Source organism: Lipotes vexillifer, unplaced genomic scaffold (assembly GCF_000442215.2).
Source record: "Lipotes vexillifer unplaced genomic scaffold, Lipotes_vexillifer_v1.1 scaffold77, whole genome shotgun sequence".
Classification (NCBI taxonomy): domain Eukaryota; kingdom Metazoa; phylum Chordata; class Mammalia; order Artiodactyla; family Lipotidae; genus Lipotes; species Lipotes vexillifer.
In genome coordinates, this window is record NW_006792456.1 from 2,793,126 (window position 1) to 2,815,919 (window position 22,794).

At 39.2% G+C, this 22,794-nt stretch overlaps 1 protein-coding gene across 1 annotated transcript in view; it reads right to left on the reverse strand.

Moving 5' to 3' along the window:
- The window catches only part of CIMIP6 (ciliary microtubule inner protein 6), a 25,505-nt gene extending 12,987 nt beyond the window's left edge, over window positions 1-12,518 (reverse strand). Inside the window, 4 exon segments of the mRNA XM_007465685.1 lie at window positions 2,296-2,449; window positions 8,530-8,694; window positions 8,696-8,741; window positions 12,430-12,518. Of these exon segments, the coding sequence (XP_007465747.1) occupies window positions 2,296-2,449; window positions 8,530-8,694; window positions 8,696-8,741; window positions 12,430-12,455 (391 nt within the window). The 5' untranslated portion in view covers window positions 12,456-12,518.
- Between the last annotated feature and the right edge of the window lie 10,276 nt (window positions 12,519-22,794).

The window sequence follows — 22,794 nt, forward strand, 5'->3', positions numbered from 1 at the left end:
CCCCAAAAAAGAAAGAAAAAAAAAAAAAAAAAAATAAAAAAAAAGAATAGGATAGGATAGGAGTTTGAAATACTAAAGTAACTAGTGTGGTAGTTGACATCTAGCTGAGACAATGGGCTCTAGCATTCTTAATGTTGGGAGAGGGTAGAGTGCTCATGATTTGAGCAGTTATTTAAGAAACAGACTTTCAGATAACCCTCTGATTCTCCCCTCCCCCGTTTCTGTTATGTTTGTCTGCTGACTGAGCCTTCAGACACTTTTGTTTTTTTTCAGGCAGAATGGCTCTTCACTGCATCTTCTTCTGTATATTCTAGGCTATTGCTTCTTTGCTCTTTTTTATCCATCAACAGTCTTCCATTCCTTCTCAAAATCCAGAAAGCTCTTCCTTCCATTCTTTTCACCTTTATGGGTCCTTTATGGGTTGAATGCTTTGCTATCACTCAATAGGGTCTTGGGAGGCAGGGGATTTAGATGTTTGTGCTCAGTCTACCATCTTGAATCAGAATTGGAAACTTTATTACCTTTCTAAAAGAGACGCAATTGTTATAGACTATCGAATAGTTGGCCCTCCCTATTAACTACCACCCTTGAGGTGGAAATCATGTTAAATATGACCATTTTCTAATATCCTGACCTTCAATCTAGCTGCCCTTTGTATCCTTAACTAGACTGGCCAGAGGCCAGAAGGCTAAAACTGAGGGACTGTTGACGTCTAAAAGTAATCCTTCACTGCCTACTGTCGTGTTCAGAAAATTTCATGTTTATCTTGTGAACTTTTGTATGGGGTGAGAACAGAGCGGGTATTCAATAAATACATTTTTGTTTGGACTTGATCCTGCACTTCTTTCAGACTTGCTAAAAATTCTACTCCTGCGGTAGAGATGAGTAGTACTGGGTTAAGAAACAGATACAACTTGAATAAATGTGAAAGACCTAGATTATTATAATGACATTGTCAGGTAAAACAAATTTTAGATCTCAAAATGTATGAATACTGTATAGAACAGTATTTCCTAAATTATGTTTGGTGGGATACCAGTCATGTGAGATGATCTGAAAAAAGGTAAAGTTGTCAATATTGGGAAAACATAGCATTCTATATTCCTCTTCTTGGAAATTCATTATGTTTATGCTTAGAATAAGGGTTTTAAGAGTTCTGTAGTAAAAAAAAAACAAACACAAAACTGTTTAACTTTATAAATTCAGTTTTTCCAAAACTTATTTGACTTCCCCTGTTTTTTTGAGCAGTAGCTATAAGCATCATAAAAACTCATCAGAAAATCTACAAACAACAAATGCTGGAGAGGGTGTGGAGAAAAGGGAACCCTCTTGCCCTGTTGCTGGGAATGTAAATTGATACAGCCACTATGGAGAACAGTATAGAGGTTCCTTAAAAAGCTAAAATAGTATTACCATATGACCCAGCAATCCCACTACTGGGCATAGACCCTGAGAAGACCAAAATTCAAAAAGACACATGTACCCCAACGTTCATTGCAGCACTGTTTACAATAGCCAGGTCATGGAAGCAACCTAAATGTCCATCGGCAGACGAATGGGTAAAGAAGATGTGGTAGATAGATACAATGAAATATTACTCAGCCATAAAAGGGAACGAAATTGGGTCATTTGTAGAGACGTGGATGGATCTAGAGACTGTCATACTGAGTGAAGTAAGTCAGAAAGAGAAAAACAAATACTGTATATTAACACATATATGTGGAACCTAGAAAAATGGCACAGATGAACTGGTTTGCAGGGCAGAAATAGAGACACAGATGTAGAAAACAAATATATGGACAGCAAGGGGGGAAAGCGGGGTGGTGGTGGTGGTGGTGGTGGTGGGATGAACTGGGAGATTGGGATTGACATGTATACACTAATATGTATAAAATAGATAACTAATAATAACCTATATAAAAAAATAAATAAAATTCAACAACAAAAACCAGTGCCCCTCCATGTGCACTTAGAAAAATACTGCCCTATAATGTTGGCTGACAGTTATAATTTTTAAAGTTTGCTGGCAATAATGAGCAGAATGCTACTAAATTTCTGACTTGGAAGCTGGTGTTATCAATGAACATTACAATTTTTATTATGTTGTATTAGACATATTTGGAGCTAAGTTATCCACTAGGAAGGGATAAGGAACAAACTTGTCAAGGGCTGCACTTGCTGCATGTGTATTTTCAACTCCTGTAGGGGACTAATTTTCCCAGGAGGTGCAAGCACATATAATACATCTTAATTTGATAGCAGTAACCTGAGACAGTGGAGAACTGCTAACCTTACCTATTCCATAAGAAGGCTTTTGCAACTTGCTGTATTTGACTGGAGAAACAAATGGACATGTTGGTTTTTTAAAGTCACTCCTCTGGGTGCTCTTAGTGTCATAAGGTGGTTGGAAGGGATTTTCCAGTCCTTTACCATGTGACCACCAGTCACCCTTCATGGAAAAAAGAATGGAAACACAAAATTGGTCACTGTAGGACATTTTCATTTTCATGTGTTTGATGCTCAGTAATTTGATTCAACAAATTATTGGATTTTCTAGTACTAAAATAGAGTTCTGAAATCTAGGACTAAATATATTTTCATAAAGACTGTATTTCCTAAGAGGCACCTAAAAACGCATTATCATATAATTTTAGCTAAAATACAGCTGCTAATTTCTTAAACTACCTTCTATCAACAGATGGAATGGTAAAAATCAACAAAATAGTTATGTTTCTATGTTTTGTACTACCATTTATATATATATAAATATGCATATGTACACACGTATGCATATGTATATAGTAAACATGATTTAATCTAAAACTTATATTCTATACTTTTAATTATGGCAATACAGATAATGTATTATCATCTAAGATGGTGGTTTTCAAAGTTTTTAGTCCATGACCTACACCATGAAATAGATTTTATGTCATGCAAGAGTACCCACTGCATACATACACATAAAACTAGAGGTTTCACAAAACAATACTTATTCTTACTACACGCAGTGCACTTGGCTATTTTTCTATTATATTACTTTTCTATTTCATCTCATAATGCTGGTTGCAGTCCACATTGATTTATAACTCACTAATGATTCAGTTTGAGAAACTTTGTTCTAAGCAGAAATATATCCAATGTTACTGAATTTCTGATAATAAAACCTGAACTAAGTATGCAGGAAATGAAGACTCTTCATTAGCATGTTTGATCTCTTAGAAGTTCAGAAAGCAGTGAGGTTAATTGTTACTCAACTTAGTACTGACTAAAAAAATTTTTTTTAATCTGGTTGATCAGGTAGAAGAGAATCTTGGGAAAAAGGAACTTGACACCTCAGAGTCCTTGGATATTAGAGAATGAAAGTAACCTTGGGTATGTTCCAACACTTACCTGGGGCTTTAAGGGAAGAGATTAGCCTTTTAAAAGATCAACTGTGATTGCATTGTCAGAGACTTTAAAATATGATTCAAGGTGGATAAGTATGAGATTCTAATAAGTTAAATTCTGAAAATACAATTGAAGCTACATTGATATAAAAAGAAGGAGGCATCTAAAGAAACTTGTGTGGCTACATAGGCAGTTAGCTTTCAAATGAGCTTAGTTTTCAAGGAGACAGGTGTGTGTACAAGCGATGCACAAAGTCAGATTCAAAGGAGAAACACTTTAATGGAGTCAGCTTGTCAGGAGACTGTCAAGAAGCTTAGAAGAGATTCATGAAATATACCAAGGAGCAAAAATCGGGTGTTCTGTGGGAAAAAATTCTGTTGCGGCAAGAAATCAAGGAAAGGCTTAGAATTTGGAGAAGAATACCCTGCTGAGAGCTGAAAGTCAGGAGCTATTCAACCTTAGGTTCTTCATTAAGGGAAGTTATCTTCAAACTGAAAAAGATGGGGTGGACATGAACCAAAGAGAGCACTAAGCCCTGCACAGATGAAGACAGAGTCAGAACTCACTTTGCAACTGGAAATGAGGGCCAGTTTCCAGGCCAATGACAACGTGTAACCAGGGGTAAAAATGAATGTTTGCAGAAATCAATGTAGGAAGTGGGGAATTTTGGAGAGTAGGAAAGACCAGCCAATGCCTCATTTTTCAGAATGGACTTAAAGGTGAATTACAGCTACTTGATGTAGATCCTAGGAATTCTAGAACATATCACTACACAGATGGTGTCTTCTCACTCTGTGGCTCAAAATAGTCACGTCTTACTGTTGTCAGAGTGCCTGCTTCTTGCAGCTCTTCCCTACTCTGTGATTACCACGGTGCTTATTATGCTCCAGGGTCTAGGCCTTTTCTCACTTATTCTCATCACAATTCTATGAAGTGGGTACACCCACTGTACAGATGAGAAAACTGCTGGGAGATAAAGTAACTTCCCCAAGGTATATCACTAACAGGTAGCAGAGCCGCCTCAATTCAGTCCGTCATTTGTCTGTGTATGCCTCTGATTTCTGTGCTACATTGCTCTAGGAAATCTGCTGTGGAAGGCAAAGCCAGATAAACACAAATTTATTTAAATTATTTCAAAAATAAAAATAAAGAGGCTCTATGTAAATATCCTGATAAATCCTCTATGACAAGGTTTTAAGGCGTACTCTTTATATCTTCTTTTGTTGATCTGAAACTTATTTTGCTAACATCCAAGTTACTGGAGAAGTGACTCTGGAATAAGTGAACCACGATGTCTGGCAGACTTCAATTTTTTTCTTAAACAAGAGTGTAGTGCAAAAGCTACCTTAAAGCAGAGATAATTCACCTTTCAAGAAGACTGGAATTTATAATTTTACCAAAATGGTCTCTTTGGTTTCACAAATACGTAAAGGAAATAATGAGCAGTTTTTTCTGAAGTGTGATTGATGACTTCAAGACCCTTATAGTCTGTGAGTGTTCTGATTAGCGTTGTCAATTGGATGAATCTTCACTTCAGGAGAATGAAATGCTACAGTTCAAAAACTGTTGTGTTTATCTTTTCTATTTCTGGATAGTCTGCCCTATGCCTGAAAAGTCTGGCTCCTTCCTGGGAGAGAGTGTGTATGCACCCAGGCACATGTGCATGCCTTTTTGGTCCAAGCATTTGCTCACACAGATTATAACACAAAAGGTAAAGGCAGAGGCTTATTTTTTCCTTCACTGCACACTGAAGAGAAAGACTAAGAATAAAAATGTACTGCTCTGTGTACCATCCCTTACATTGGATTGAGAGGTGCATGTGGAATTAATTTATGATTAAATAAACCAAACTGGGAAAGGTCCTCTATGTTGTTGCTTTGCCTAGGTTTTGGGGGTCAGACCACATCTTGCAGATTGTAGAGGGGGTTCTGCCTACAGAAAGAGTTGTTCCCAAAACTTTGCACCCAGAGAGAGGATGAAGTCCTCCCTTCCAGGCCAAAGCCTGTCTCTTTTCCTGCCACAGGATGACCGTCACTGGGGCTCCATGGTAGGGAGGTGCCTGGTGATTCCTAATGACAAGGCTCCCTATAACCCCGGCTGCTGGAAGGCCTAAGAGCCATTGTGCTGTGGGCCCCTTAGTCACATTTGGAAACCACCGTGAGGCACTCTCTATGTTATACTTCTGTCAGCCCTTTGCCTTCAGAAATGCACCAGTAAACATTACTTTACTTCCATTCTTTGGGAAACTAAGGGAGAATCCTAGGGGAAATGTAGTAAAAAGTAAGTGGGGTATCCTGGAGGAACCAGTTAAGAGAATATAAGAGGTGGTGTGCCAAGCTCTATGGCACCCTGGCCAAGATGGCTGCTGCTACTTGTGGTGGTGGTGTGATCTGTGGACATCAAATTATACTTTATGGATTCCTAGGGAAATTTGGACTTTTGACAACACCTTACACATAGAGTATCATATTTTTTTAGTGGAGCTCAGTGGCTTTAAAAAATTTGTGTTATAGCAAACACTAGAGTTACACTGTATCTATGTTCCTCTATGTTTTGTTGTGGACCAGAAAGAATGCTGAAAAATACCTCTTTTTAAGCAATTCATAATAACAATTCACAATAACAGTTATTCCTGCACTGTGTTCTGTGGAACACTGGTTCTGAAGCTTATTAATAGGTGTTATATAAAAGAGGTTTCCATAGTTAAAGAAATTTGACAAATACTGAGTTAAACAAGTTTACCACAGGATTTCTCAAGAACCTTTATCTACTAATGTGAATTGTGAAGCTCTGAGAAGGGTGTATAAAAATACAGGTTTTCCAAAACATATCTGACTTCAGAACTTTATTTTATTGAGCACATTGGCAAGGACTAGCACTCCAAAAAAATACATTTTGGAAAATACTGACACAGTATAATCTTTTTTGAAATGTCAATATTTACTAATATTTAAAAACACAAAGACAACCAAATTCGTTTTCATTGGAAATAACTGAGCTAAAGCTCCTTTTTACTTCTTTTAGCACCACCAATTTTATGTCCCTATGTAGAACTGTATAATTGATTATTTCATTTAAAAATCTTGTAAATAAATAAAACCGACCAATCTGGTATTCTAAAGATATTATCTTAGCAAAATACATAAGACAACAGATATATGTCAATTGAAATATTTAGGCAACTTTATTTTCTTTACTTTTATTTTAAAGCCAGTATTACTATAAGCCAGTTAATTTTTTTAAACCAAGCTAAGCTTTAAAAAGAAAACTGTCATCTTAAATAAAAGAACAAAGTTTACAAATATGTGAAATGAGCATTCTTTATTACTCCTTGGGTACTTGGAAATGAGTACATTTAAGGGCTTTTTGTTGTTGTTGGAGGGGGTAGGTTTAGTTTTGTTTAAGTATGACCATTCCCTTCACTCCACGCCCAATGTGAACACTTAGCTCTGTGATGCATCTTTGGTCTTTGTACCTCCTTGTTCAGCCCTCCTTGTTCAGCCACTGTGAACCTCTCTTACCTATCCTCTTACTTCATTTCAAACTCACTTTCACCACCTGTTTAAGGTCTTTGACTCATGGAGCTTTGAACACTAATAAAGATTCTACTGCTGCTATCACCCAGTCTTGTTGATAGAGCTAGGAACAAGAGAAAATTAGATTTATTTTTAAATTTCTTTATGTTTCATATTTCTCTTCTCAAACCAGCTTCTTTTCCTTATGGGGTTCAGGATGGGTTAACAGTTTGGTTTAAACTTGGCCTTGAACTAGAGCTCAGGAGAGTCATTCATTAACTTTTGCAAGAATTATGAGGACTTCACTAATCTGGATTTCTGTACCACATTTATTTCCCCCAGAGGCATGTTCTATCAATATCTTTTAAATACTCAATAATTATTTGTTTATAAAACAAAAGAGCCTTAAAACTGCCCTTGTAAGGGTTTACTACATGATATTAAAGCATATTTGACTACAGGAATTTCTGCCCCCAAAAGCTCTCACATTCACACACAGGGCCATGGTGTGCTGTTTCATGACAAGAACAGTTGATGTTATCAGTGTAAAGAGAGCTCACGAAAAGCAATCTCCATTTAAATGTTGAGTTAAATCACAACTACATCTAACCTAACATGGCAAAAGGGACTTTGCAGCTGTGATTAAGTTAAGGATCTTGACAAGGAGAGATTATCCCAGATTCTCTTCTTCTGAGGACCCCAATATAATAACAAGGGTCCTTAGAAGAAGGAGGCAGGGAAGTCGGTCATAGATTTGAAGACAGTATGTTGCTGGCTTTGAAGAAGGGGCCATGAGCCAAGGCAGGCAACCTCTAGAAGGCGGAAAAGGCAAGGAAATGGATTCTTCCTTAGAGCCTCCCGAAGGAACCAGCTCTCCCAATAGACAATGAGATTGATTATGTACTTTTGAGCTTCAGAACTGTTGAGAATAAATTTGTGTTGCTTTAAGCCAGTGTTTAAGTTTGTAACAGCAACATAGGAAATACAATAAACCTGATTCTAAAAAAAAGAATGGAATATATTTAATATGATAGTGAATAAAAGTGTGATTTGTCTAAACCAACAGTCCTGAATCAGAAACATGACTGTGACATTTGCTTACTATGTAATCTCAGGTATGTTAATTTACTATATTAGAGCATGTTATCATCTAAACTATTTCCAATAATACCTCCTAGAAGTTGTGCAGATTAAAGGATATAACTTATACAAAACACTTAGCTCATTCCTAGCACTTCATACACTTTCAATAAACGGTAGCTATTTTATAGAAAGTATCTGAATTACTGAGTATTATGGGAAATTTTTATATTATCTGTCACAAATACAATATTACAGATTTCTTCAATAACCCCTCCTACCCACAAGCACCGCTGAGTGACTATAATCTGACCCGATCTAGAAAAACAATTATTTGGATTCCTTCCATATATATATATATATATATAGTTTGTATGCAAAATTATCAGTGAGGATAGTTCCAGCTTACTGCTTTTAACTATTGGATTATAAAAAATATTAGTCTGAGATCTGTCACATCCTTTAAGTAGTCTGTGACAAAATTATCCTGCAAAACACTTCTGAATCTAAATCTGTATTTGTAAATAATGAACATCAATCCAACCTGATCATCTGGCTCGTTTTTGGGATCTATGTAGGGAACTGGTTCATTGCATGTTCTTACATTTGTGTTAATGAATTTAGCATAATATACATGTCCTCTCTCGACACATGGTTTTGAATGTTGAATACTTTTTCCAGGTTTTTTTTCATGTTTAGTTTCTTCTTTTTTTTTCAGTTACATACAGTATACCAGCATCTTCTATTTCATGCTGTCTGAAAAACAGAATTAAATAGTATATCATTTATCCAATGAGCATTTCAGTGCTGAGTCATAATTACATAAAATTAGATTTAAATATATTTCAAGTGTCAAGACAGTTTAGGCTTTATTAATAACTATTAGGGGCTGGTGCAATTAAAATTTGGGAGGGTATCCTGTCATTTGAAATTATATAAAAGATAAAGAGATTTGTGTTAATAGTGATTATTACCATATACCAATGTAGTGTACAGATTCATTTGCTTGGAGTTAAGAAAGAGTAGTGATTTGATCATTCTTACAAATTATGTTTACAGTATTTATTCATGTGCCTAAGTTACATGCTAATCTTAACTCATCTTCTTTAAGAGTTAGTTACCTAGGGGCTTTCCTGATGGCGCAGTGGTTGAGAGTCCGCCTGCCGATGCAGGGGACACGGGTTTGTGCCCTGGTCTGGGAAGATGCCACATGCCGCAGAGCAGCTGGGCCCGTGAGCCATGGCCACTGAGCCTGTGCGTCCGGAGCCTGTGCTCTGCAACGGGAGAGGCCACAGCAGGGAGAGGCCCGCGTACCGCAAAAAAAGAGTTAGTTACCTAGTATATTTAGCTATCTGGACAAGGATAACTAATTTTAAAGGCTCACCTGGCAAACTTATAAAAGCTACCAAAAGAGCACTATTATTTATCTTTTCAGGAAAAACCACTGTGCAGACACCAGAATAGCTAATTTAATTTCATCATTTTTTGCTTCTAATAACTACCCTGGAAGAAAAATAAAAATTATTGAAATTTTTAAATGTTAAAACAGTATTTTAAAAGGAATAGTTTATAATTTTTTTCTCCTTTTAAATAAGGAGTAATAGTATTTTAAAATTTTGCATACTTGAAAAGTAAAGGAAGGTAAGAACAAAATATTTGAATTTAGATTCTTTTTACATAGAAATTTAAAAAATCAAAGCCCTGACCCATGGAAGGTGAGTGAATAAGATTCAAAATTTATAGAGAGAGTGATTAGCTCTGTTTAGCCTTGTCCATGGCCCTACCTTACTTCAGACCAAAGCAGGTCCATCTCTTCTACCCCATGTCATTTTTTTCAATTAAAAGCCTCCAGTGGCTTTCCACTGCATTTACGATAAAACACTTCCTCTTTATCGCAGTTCTGAGGCCCTGTGTGGCCCTGTGTGGCCCTGCTCCAGCTAATCTCTTCAACCACTCAAGCCTCTCTCCCTTCCCTTCTCCAGCCAGCCTGCCTACTCGCAGTTCCTGGAACATACCAGTCTCCTCTCTCCTCAGGGCATCTGCTCTTCCCCAGCTCCCTGAACAGCTGGCTCATTACCATTTAGGTCTCAGCTGAAGTCATCTCCTCAGAAACTTTTCCTAGATTTCCCCCTCCCCACTCCATGTATTCTCTATTTTAGTACTTTGTTCATTTCTTTCATAACACAAACTATGATTTATCATTTATGTACCTACTTTTTGTTTACATGTTCTAGTAAGCACTACAAATAATCCTGTACAAGCCAGTAAGTTCCATTAAGGTGACGATCGGGTTTCATTTATCATTATGTACCCAACATCCGGACAAGTGTCCTGATTGTTGCAGGTAAACAGATTGGCATTATACTATTTACACATTCCTGGTGAATCTGCTGGACTAGTTTTTCACTCTGGCTTTGCATTAGCTGTACACACCAAACCCTCATCCAAAACACACACGACATTCAGTACCCTTGGATTCCAGTTCTCTGCATCCCAGCAAAAGTTGCTCTCTGCAAAGGATTTGGAAAAAATGATTACTGGTAAAGTGTAAATTACTTTGAAGGTTTTTCTGTTATCTTTCCAGAGATGAATTTATTTAAAGGCCTTAATTGATTTATTACTGTAGACTTCTGGCATCAGTTTTTTCCATCTGCTTCTCATAGTTGTAACCCAACAATAAATTTGTACTAGAATCAGGCCTTAAGGAAAGGACCGTAGCTATTTGTTCACATACTGATGCATTCATGTGATAAAGGATTTGTGGTGTGAGTGGCTACAGATTGACTCATAAATGTGAAATAGAGGGTTCTGTAGTAATCTCTTACTGGAAGGAAAGCACAGTTAAAAATACTAATGGGCTCTGAAACAAGTCAGACCTGGGTTGGAATCCCGGCTCTGCCATTTACTATCTGAGCCTTGGTTTCCAATCCTTTGCATGATAAGGACAATAATACCTATTGTGAGACATGTGAGAATAACATTAAATAATTCATTCTTTCAATAAATATTTATTGAGCTATGTGTCCAGTGCTGTTTGAGGCACTGAGGATAGAGGAGTAACAAAAGAAACAGAGCCTACATTCCAGTGGGGTAAGGCAGTTGAGAAATAAAAAGTAAAATATATAGTTTGTTAGATGGTGTTAAGTACTAAGGACAAAATTAAAGCAGGGAATAGGGGAAAGAAGTGCATGTATATGGGAGGTAGGTGGCATTTTTAGGTAAGGTGGAGGCTGAGTTATGAAGGTGGCAACTGAAAAAAGACAGGAAAGAGGGCAGAGAGCTAAGTGGATATCTAAGGAAGCACATTCCAGCAGAGGGACGTGTAAATGCCAAAGCTTGGAAGCAGAAGCACCTGACCTCAGGACAGTGCTTCTCCAAGCGTAGTTCCTGGAGTAGCAGCCCTGGCATCAGTTGTCAGCTTGTCAGAAATACATATTCACAGGTCCCATTCCCAACCTACTAAATCCCAATCTCTGGGGCAGGTTCCCAGGACACTGTTTTAACCAACTCTCTAGGTGATTCTCATGTATGTTAAAATTTGAGAAACACTGTTTTAGTGACAAAAATACAGGTTTGGAAGCACATACCCCTGGCTCCACACCATAACAAGCTGTAACAAGCTGCTTGATTTAATCGTTCTCAAAATTTAGGGTACATCAGAATCACCTGGAGGTCTTGTTAAAACTCAGTTATCATGCCCTTCTTCTAGAGTTTCTGATTTGGTATGCCTGTGGAGGGGAGCCCGTGAGAACTGCATTTCAAATAAGCGCCCAGGTGATGCTGATGCTGTTTTGGGGACCGCACTTTGAAAACCACTGCAGGTGGCGCAGGGAGGCCTCAGTGCTGGAGGAGGAGGCAAGGAGCAGACAGGGCCGAGTAAGGCAAAGGCGCACATTGTGTAGCCCCCATGGCCGCTGTAGGAGCCTTAGCTTTTCCTCTGCAATGGCCAAGGGAGAACGTGATCTAACTTTATGTTGTAAAATGACCACTCAGAAGACTGCATTGAGGAGGCTGCAGAGGGGCGAGGGAGCAGCGAAGACTTCTGCAGTATACAGGTAAGAGACGCTGGTCCTTGGGCCAGGGTGGTAATAACGGTGGAAGTGATGAATCGTGGTGGATTCTGGATATATTTTAAAGGTGAAGCCTACAGAATTTGCTAATAAATTACATGTGGGGTGTGAGAAGTAGTGGATGATTCAAGATGACGTCAAGAATTTTAGGCCAAGCTATGCATGTAAAGTGCCTGATACATAGTAGGTGCTCAGTAAACAGTGCGTTTTAAAAAGTATTATTGTGCTCAATACTCGAAATGAGAGGTAGGAAGGGGATTGGCAGAGGAAAAGCCCTGATGGCCCGAAGACTCACCCTTCGGATCTCACTTAACCCTCCAAGTAGGAAAACATTTTTCGGAAGGGGAAATAGAAAAACAAACCCCAGCACTTACTGCTGCCTTTCCTCCTTTCCCTCCATGGGCTCCTACGGCCTGCCACGAGGCAATGAGGAACCTCAAGGGAAGACCAGGGAGTAAGCCCTGACAAGAAAGGGGCGCGCGGAGAACCGCGGCAGTGACTTGTGCGTTGCTAAGCGACAGCGGACTGGGCACTAGGCCTCGGAAAGCGTCTTGCCGGGGGGCAGGACCCGGAGCGCGCAGGCGCAGTAATCCGGTCGGGTCCACAGCGAGCGCGCTCGGCTGGCGGGGCGTGGGTGGCAGACAGGGTCTACTTGCCGGACCCGCCCCGACTCTACACCCTGCGTTTGAACTTGTCCTACCCATATCCGGCCGTGCGGGGTGTTTATCAGGGCCCACGGGATCCTTCGGGATCAGCAAGGGGCGATTCCGGAGCCTCCTCCGCGGCCTTGGCTCTGGTGCCGGGGGCTGAGCTGCTCACATCCCTGCCTCGCCAGCCCTCCAGAGTCCCGCAGGACGCCGCCCCGGCTTAGCCCACGTCTGCCGGAGCTGGCTCCAGAAGGGCGGGCAGGCAGGAGAGAAACTTGTTTTCCCATGAACCATTAAATACTGTGCAAGTCATCATTTGCTGCTCCTGGGCTGCTTAGTCTTTGCATGAGAAAGCTTGGCTGTCGCTGTTCTCCACGATTTCTGACACATCCTCTTACCCCAGCTTGGGAGCAAGCCTTAAAATAAAACAAGGGAACACTCATCTCCTACAAATGAGGCTCCCTGCGGTGTGTGCATCTGCTCCAGCCTGAGCGGGGTTCAGAGTTGGGCAGAGGGGACTGAAGGCTACGGCAGCAGGTTGGGGCTTGTACATGGAGCACTTCTCCAAAAGGAGCAAGCTCCTGGGAAAAGCAGATGATGACTTGCGTCCACCTTCTGGCCCTGGAATTTCTTACCTCATGTCACCATTGCTTCCCAATTTCCACTGCCGGAGCCAAATGTCTTTGGCATCTGTTATGGTAACTCATGCATCTCCCTGGATAATGGTAAAAGAAAGTTCCTTCTTGAACTGAATTCTGTTATGTATCGGGCTATGCACGTGCATATGTTTTGTAACCTAGAGTCAGTCTTAACATGTGTTTACATTTACCTGGAAAAATGTGGGAGAGCAGAGGTTGGTCCTAGGATTCACTGTACATAAGTGAGCTTAAGTCCCATGAGGAAGAAGAGTATATGAATAGAAGTTTGATAACTAGGTATCAAACCTAGACACCTGAGGGTGGACCTTGTTGGTAAAAAGACTGGAGTGTGTGTGAATATGTGGTTATGTGTATGTGTTCTTGGGGGTAAGGAGTGGCTGGGTAAATAAATATGGGGAGAGTGAGTTGAAACCAAAAGCAGGGCATTAACATTAATGAGCTCCTTCTTGGGAGCCAGGCATTTGCTCTGCAGTGTATTAAATGCCTCCTACTTATCTGGTTTTATCCTAACTATCAAACTGTGCTTAGGAGCATAGGCCTCCGGGGCAGTCAGTGTTTGAATCCTGATTCCACCACTAAGTAGCTGGTTGAGGAGGGCAAATGTTCTAACTTCTCTGAGTCTCAATTTCTTCATCCACAAAATGGGGGAAAGAATACCTAAGGTTGTGCGAGGTGTAGATGGTGTAACACAGGTAGAGTAGAGAGAGGACTGCCAAACATGTAGTAAGTCCTTGGTGATTATTAGCTATTATTTTTATTGAGCAATTTGATCTGCATATGCTACCAGATATCTTAAGGCTCAGTCAACTCTCTCATCATTCCTTCTAATTTCTATTCCAACCTTCACCAACCTCTTCAAGGCTTCTAGAGCCCCTCACCCTCAGGGACAATCCCAACTGCTTGGTAGGAAAAAATGAGAAATTTTCTCAAGTTTCTCCCTCTCAAAAAACCATATTCACCTGCATTCAAACAGGATGACAGTTGTTTGATTCTGAGTCATATAGTATTAGTCTAAAATATAAATATATTTATTTCAATCTCTTTCCAGCTGTTAACCAGTGTATGTGTAGGTTTATTAAGGGATATAAGAAACACTTTTAATTTTATTTATTTATTTTATTTTTGGCTGTGTTGGGTCTTCGTTTCTGTGCGAGGGCTTTCTCTAGTTGCGGCAAGCGGGGGCCACTCTTCTTCGCGGTGTGCGGGCCTCTCACTGTTGCGGCCTCTCTTGTTGAGGAGCACAGGCTCCAGACGCGCGGACTCAGTAGTGTGGCTCATGGGCCTAGTGACTCCGTGGCATGTGGGACCTTCCCCGATCAGGGCTCGAACCCGTGTGCCCTGCATTGGCAGGCAGATTCTCAACCACTGCGCCACCAGGGAAGCCCAAGAAACACTTTTAAAAAAGAAATTGTCTTCCAGAAGGAAGTCACAATCTAGTTCGAATACAGGAAAAAATTTTGAACAGCAATGATACTTAAGAGCATTATATAACTGATAGTCACAAGTTTTCAATTTCAGTACTGATAATAATACAGTATTACAAAAATGTGCCCATCATTTATTATTGGAACATCCCCTGTAGGGCACTGCAAAATGATATGGACTTTTTAAAATAACTATTGACTTTTTTATGTAGAAAAAGCACTGGGCTGCTATTTTTTCTACTACTAACTAGCTAACCTGACCTAGCAGAGACACTTAAACCTCTCTGCTGTAAATCTCACTTGTAAAGAGAGGTAGTCAGATTAGATCATCTTTATGATCCCTTTCAGCTGTAAAATACAGTGATTCTACTGGAAAATTTTTGTCTGAAAACTCAATGAACACACAGGCCTAAATAATACATGAAATTTTCTCATTTGTGTTAGGTAATTTGGATACTTGTCAGCAAAGAAGTCAAAGTGGTGTACTAATATTGGGCAAGTTAAAAATACCAGAGCTATTTGAGCTAGAACACCATATGTGAGGAAACACAATAAGATGGAAATTGCTCATCCAAAATGTTATAGATGCAGAAAATTGTCAACACTTTTTTTCGAACCATAGGAAAATGCCAAAAATAATGAAGGTACAGTTGTATAACCTGCTAGGAAAGCTGAGGCTCAGGAAGATCCAGCTTCTTCTCAGTTCTTTCTTCAGTGATGGGGTACAGGTGAGGCTCTCTAGAATATGGCAAAAGAGCAAAGCTCTCTCTAATCTTATTTATTGTTTTAAAGATAGGTTTTTTTTTCTTTGTCTCATATACATGTGTTGTAGGGATTAAATGACAAAATGCATGCAGAGAACTTATCCTAGCACATAGTAAGCACTCATTAAAAGTTGGCCTTAGTATTCTTCCTATTCATATAATTAGTAGGATAGAAAGTTCATCAAGTACATGCATTACATTGTCTTTATTTCATCACCTTAGACTCTAAGAATTTTATTAAGCCAAAATATACATTAATTTGAGGGCAATGGGAATGAGAATTATTAGTGTTAGGTTTGTTCATCTCTGAGGATGGATAGGTTCAAATGAATTACAGATGTGAAAGGGACTCTGAATTTTCCTCTGGTCTAAGTTCAAAGCTAATTGATTTATATCTCACTTTTTAGAGAGAAGGATTACTTTATATCTAACTTTTAAGAGAGGGATTACAAAACAAGTATGACATGATCTCTTAAAAAGTAAAAATCTCTAGTATAACTCATACAGAGTACTCTGATATAAGTGATCCTGGATGTATACATGGGTATGTTCATATTCATAGAGATGTATAAATTAAAATCTTAAAAATTTTATGAAATTTCTTGAAACTTAAACAGTTACAGCCTGGGTTACTCCAAAATCATTGTTAGGAATCATTAGTTAGGAAATTCACCTGATTGAAGGAAGAAGACTGTATTTTATGAATTCGGAGCGTTCTAACCACCTCTATAATTGCATGATTCAAGGTTCATTTTGAAACAGTCCAACTATGGTCAGGTACATAGAGGCTGTATAACCAAAGGATGAATGAAAAGCTGGTCTTGGGTGGCTAAAACAGTAGAGGGCCATTTTGGTACTATAGAGGTTTTTGGTTTTTTGTTTTTAAATATTTATTTATTTATTTTTTGGCTGCATTGGGTCTTTCATTGTAGGATCTTTGCAGCATGCAGGATCTTTCATAGTGGCACGCGGGCTCCTCCCTTCGTTGTGGTGTGCGGGCTTCTCTCTTTTTGTGGCATGCGGTCTTCTCTCTCTAGTTGTGGTGTGTGGGCTCTGTAGTTGTGGCACGCTGGCTTAGTTGCCCTGTGGCATGTGGGATCTTACTTCCCCGACCATGGATTGAACTGGCGTCCCCTGCATTGCAAGATGGATTCTTAACCACTGGACCATCAGGGAGGTCTCTACAGTGGTGTTGTAAGTAGAGTGATCGTGTAGTAAAGCTTTGTGAATAGCTATGGACATATAACTTCTTGAGGAAGGAACAATGCAAAATGAAACATGGTTGGGGTGTTACCATTATCAAAAAGTAAGGACACTAGTCTAAGCTCTCTACTTGTGATGGTTTTTGATGTCTTCTAGCTTCTTTTCTAGGCTATTTCCCTTGTTTTATTTGAAGACTTCCAGAGATGTAATCATCTTCCTGGAAGGTTGTTACCACATCTTATCTAATTATTGAGCAATCCAATATGTACTGAGCACCTGTATGTTCTGGCCTGTTCTCACTGGACCATGGATTTTAGTTTATTCATTTGAGATTCTCAGCACCTAGAAAAGTACCTTGCAAACAATATACCTTATGAAAAAGATTGTCCCAGAAAAATTCTTCTTTATATTCTACAAAACATATATTACTTTTCATTTTAAGTGTTTTTTATGGACACAGTCAATCATTGTCCAACAAATTCCTTAGAGAAGCTCCACATTTAAAAAATGGTAATTAAAACTACCTTTAAATTAAAAAGAATTTTTTAATTGAAGTATAGTTGATTTCTAATGTTTAAAACTACTTATTAAGCTAAACAACTTAGATTCTTCAACTTTTGCCTGTAAAAATCTACCTTTGATCTCTTTGATACAAATTGCTATTCTGTTTTTTTCCCTTGGGAAAAACAACTAATATTTATTGAACTTCAGAGTTAGGAGACCTGAGTTTAAGTCCTAGCTCTGTGATTAAAGTTCTGTGACTCTGGGCAAGTTTTTTAAATTCTTTGAGCTTTAGATTTTGAATATGTCTCTTGTTAATCTTTAAAAAATAAGTGAATAAGAAAAGACCCCAAAAGAGTAGAGATAAGAACTTCTCTTGTAGGGTTGTTATGTTAAATAAGATATGCATAAAGCACCTGGCACAAAGTGGGTACTCAATAGGTATCATTTCCCACCACTCTTCCCCATCTTTACCCCTTGTGGAAGTCACCCAGCTAGAAAGTGATATAGCTAGGATTGGGGTTTAGATCAGTCTCTCTTTTTTTATACCTCATTGCCTCTACATCTAGTTTCTCTACCTCTTGCTTTAAACCATGGCAATAAAAATTGAACATAAAACTCTAAATAAGGTCTTCCTCATGTCACTATGGTATTATGAGAGTGGGTAAAAATAACTAGAAAGAGTAATATTGGCCAGTGTTATAGGAGTGGCAGCCTTCTAGACAGGAAGGTGTGCTGGGGAGGAGACCATGATAACCATTCAGTGATGGGGGGAGGGGGTGTGTGAAAAGTGAAAGTTTGCACTATCTGTTTGTAAAATGTCACCATACACAATGCATTCTGACAAATGTGCAGCAGTTAGAGCTGATGTTTAGGTGCCATGGTTGGTAAAACGAACAATAACAATCCAAGGAAAAGTACACAATCACAAATCACCACCACTCCATGTAAAGTCATGACTTTACAGGGCACCACAATTTCAGACTATGAACTGCTAAATTACAATTAGTAATCATTTTGATATGGATGGCTTGTCTACCATATAGAGCTACAATAAATTAAAAATTTCTTTCCTTCGGTAACAAAAGTGAAGAGTTAGGAGCTAACTTATAGCTTCCTTTTAAAGAAAAATGAAGACAGAATATACCTCAAAAGAAATCACAGTTGAGGTTTTAAATAGAAAAGTACAACACTTTTAATTAATAAGCTTTAGTTTAGTGAACCTCAAATACCTCCTAGACCTCTGTCATTCCTTTCAAAATAGTATGGCGAATGAACATTTCACAAGTCGTCACTCTTAAACTGTTATTCGAAAATATCCTTTTCCCTGTATGTAATTATAATGGTATTATGTGCTTCAAGCTATATTTAATTATTTTGGTATTTATAAGATTTGCAAGAGTTTGGAAATTTAGCCATGTTTTTTATCCTCTTATAGTAAGCCTGGAAGCAAACTATTTACCTATTTACCTGACTTAAGTCTTTCTTTTCTTCATCCCTTCCTTCCTCCTTCCCTCCCTCTCTTTCTTTCTTTCGTCTTTCTTCCTTCCTTTCTTTCTTTTTCTTTCTTTTTTCTTTCTTTCTTTTTCTTTTCTTTTCTTTTTTCTTTCTTTCTTTCATCTTCCTTCCTTCCATCTTCTTCCCTTTCTCCCTCTCTTCCTTCCTTCCTTCCTTCCTTTCTTTCCTTCATCTTCTTTCCTTCCTTCCTTCCTTTCTTTCCTTCATCTTCCTTCCTTCCTTCCTTCCTTTCTTTCTTTCATCTTCCTTCCTTCCTTTCTTTCTTTCATCTTCCTTCCTTCCTTCCTTTCTTTCTTTCATCTTCCTTCCTTCCTTCCTTTCTTTCTTTCATCTTCCTTCCTTCCTTTCTTTCTTTCTTTCTTTCATCTTCCTTCCTTCCTTCCTTCCTTCCTTCCTTCCTCTGCCAACCTCTGAGGCTTTAATAATGGGTTGTAAGATTCAGGAAGAGAAATCTTACAGGATTTTCCTATATTTTAAGAGAACATAGGAAACATTAGAAAGAAACCTGGCATTTCTGCAAATTTTTTGCCAGGTAGAGAATAGATATGGGAAATATCACAGTCTTTACTCTATTTGGATAATGACTAGTCAACCCTGTGAGGACTGCAGGGAAGACTTTGAGCCATTGTTGAAGGTAATGAGTTACCACAATGAACAAGGGCCTGGGCTTCCTTGTTGGAAACAAAGATTGGTCCAGTGTGACTTTTCTGAGCCTCTGTGCCTTTGGCTGTACGCTTAGCTACTAACATCTACCCTACCTGCAGCAACAAGGTTTAAGGAGCAGTTACACACAAAAGAGCTTTGTTAAACTGCCCTTTATTAAATGCATCAGTTGGGCCATAGCAGTGTCCTAACCTCACCCTCTTGGGGTTAGTTTCACAGGACAAGGCAACTCCCTGTGTGTTAAGTACAGTTTGTCTCAGCATGTACTTTGGCAACAGCCTCTCCTGCAACACTTGCATTTGCTTTTGCTTTCTGTTTATATTTTAGGTTCTGCTTGTTTGTTGATAATCCTCAGTTTAAGCCATATTTTATCTGTGTGAGAATATTCGGCTGAGAAGCTCATACACAAGATAATCTGCTCCAAACTCATACTTCTCTCTCTAAAGACAGGCCAGAATAGTTTAGAAGATAGGACCAAATAATTACCTTTAGACTTTTGTTTTAACTGGAATATAGGTTAATTAGATTGGATGAGAAGAGAAAGTCTCGCTCATGGGAAAATATAATGATTCTAAGTATGTTATTTCCCTAGTGAATGGTTGAGGTTACATAAAATAAAATATATAGAAACCATATAATTTTATCTTGGGTGTGCTTCATGGGGTTATATCCCAAACTTACTGTTTTCTTTCTGTCACTTTCTATTCATATATAGTAATATGAGACTTGTGATTTTTTTCTTTTTAAACATTTTATTTTAACCTTCCCTAAGAATTTTTTATACTTTTTTACTTAGATCCATTACAGTCTTTTTTTCTGAACTGAGTATAGATAGGCCTGAAATTCTACTTCCTATTTTTAATATTCTCTTTGCTTCTCATTCAGTATTTCAAGGAATATAGCACAGTGGTCACAAACTGTGCCCTGGAGTTGGACCACCTGTTAGCAACATGACTTTGAGCAAGTTTGTCGTCCTGAGTCTTAATTTCCTCACAGTAAAGTGGTAATAATGACCGTACCTGCCTTCCTCATAGGCTAAAATAAGATGGTCCGTAATACACTGCCTGCCACATGCTGGGTGCTCAGACACTGGTTCTCTATCAACACTACCATCAGGACATAAATGTCTTCAAAGTTGAAATTGTCTCATCTTCTTCCTCTCTGTGCACCCAGCCCCAGGCACAGTGCTTGTCATCTGGCACATTCTAAGTAAATGCTCCAGAATAAATGGCAAAAAAATCCAGTATGTTTTATACAGTGCCTGCTCTTTGTCTGCCAGCCCACTGGTTTCTCCCTGCTTCTGGAATTTTTCACTGAGAGTTATGGGTACCAGAAATTGAACTCTTGGAGCATCCTAAGACCTTCATTTTTTTTTGAGGTACATTGATGTACAATATTATGTAAGTTTTAGGTGTACAACATAGTGATTCACAATTTTTAAAGGTTATACTCCATTTATGGTTATTATAAAATATTGGCTATATTCCCTGTGTTATATAATACATCCTTGTAGCTTATTTACTTTATACATAGTAGTTTGTACCTCTTAATCCCTCACCCCTCTCCTTCCCCCTCCCCACTGGTAGCTAGTTTGTTCTCTATATCTGTGCGTCTCGTTCTGTCGTCGTTTTATACTCACTAGTTTGTTTTATTTTTCAGGTTCCACATATAAGTGATACCATACAGTATTTGAGTATTTGCCTTTCTCTGTCTGACTTATTTCACTAAGCATAATACCCTCCAAGTAACTGATCCATGTTTTTGCAAATGGCAAAATTTCATTCTTTTTTATGACTGAGTATTGTGTGTGTGTGTGTGAGTGTGTGTGTGTGTGTGTGTGTGTGTGTGTGTGTGTGTGTGTGTGTGTGGCATCTTCTTTATCCATTCATCTGTTGATGGACACTTAGGTTGCTTCCATATTTGGGCTGTTGTAAATAATGGTGCTATGAACATTGGGGTGCATGTATCTTTTCAAATTAGTGTTTTCATTTTATTCCAGAGACCTTTGTGTTTAGGCAAGAAAGGTTTTATTGTTTTAATCAGACTGCATATTTTTCCTTGGGTGTTATTTCAGCTGTCTTTTCCTTTGGACTTCACACTCTCAGGAGGCGTGAATCTTCATCTCAGCACTGGCCCCAGGTGTCTCACAGCTCCTCAATTTTGATCCTCTGGTCCAAACAGTGTATTCTTTTACCACAAGCCATCCTAATTTCTACTTTGCTCTGTTTGTGGATATAGTTATACTTATTTGGACTGCTTTCCCTTCTTTTGGGGGTAAGGAATTTATTTTCACCTTTATTTATAGGTTAGAAGGAAACTGTTGCTCCATTTCTGGCACCCTTCTCTCTACCCACTTTCATTGCCCTGGAGAACAGATTTGCTCCACAGACTGTCAGAACAGGACCTTGACTGGGACCATTTTACTAGAGGGCGGGATCACTGAATAAAGGTCAGCGCTCAGGGGTGGTGCACACCCTTGCCCTCTCTTGTACTTCCTATCTCCAGGAGTTGGACAAACCAGACAGGGTCTGTCTCAGCTGGCCTGGCCAACTCAACCCTCTCTCTTCTACCTGCAACTGGATGGAGCTGATGGACCAATCATCCATAACCGTGCAGCTATTAGGAGAGGGTATAGAATTCAAGGGAAGGGGCATAGGAAGAAAGAGGGCTCACTTTGGCTGCCGACTCTAAATGAGTTTCTGTAATTCAGCTTTTACTTGTAAGCCACTTTTACTCCTTTGTTTAACTGGGTCCTTGTCCAGTTAATGAAATCAGTACTTTGTTATTTGGCTGTTGTTTCTTGTCTACTTGTTCCTTCAGCAGAGCATTCCAGAAATGAGACCAAAGCCACAGGCACAACCAAATTCTCAACACCATTCTCCATCCAGAATAACCTACTTCACAAAACCTTTTTAGACAGCCATTGTAGGGATTTTTTTTCTAAAACCGGATCTTTTACAGTACTAAGGTTCACAGCCTGTTCCAGTCACCTTCTATTCACCTTGCTCACGAAGGAGAGGTTCATGCCCTGGGGTTACGTGGGTGGCTGAACCCATGACACCTGACACTGGACAGGACAGATGAGACTGGCAGCAGTTTATCAGGCATGTGTGCTCACAGCCGAGGGGACGGGACGCCACGCCACACAGAGCCACATGGGAGCTGCACTCCAGAACAGAGTGGACAGCCAGGGGCTGTGGGAGGCTGGTTTGGAGGGTCAAGAGGATGAGGTCACCCTGGTTCCCACCGGGGGATGTGATTGGCTTGTGTGAATAATTTTGCAGGCTGGCAGGGAACTGAAACTTGGTACCCCGGGATCAGCAGGGAGTGCATCTGGCCCCTTTGAAAGAGGGGTGGTTG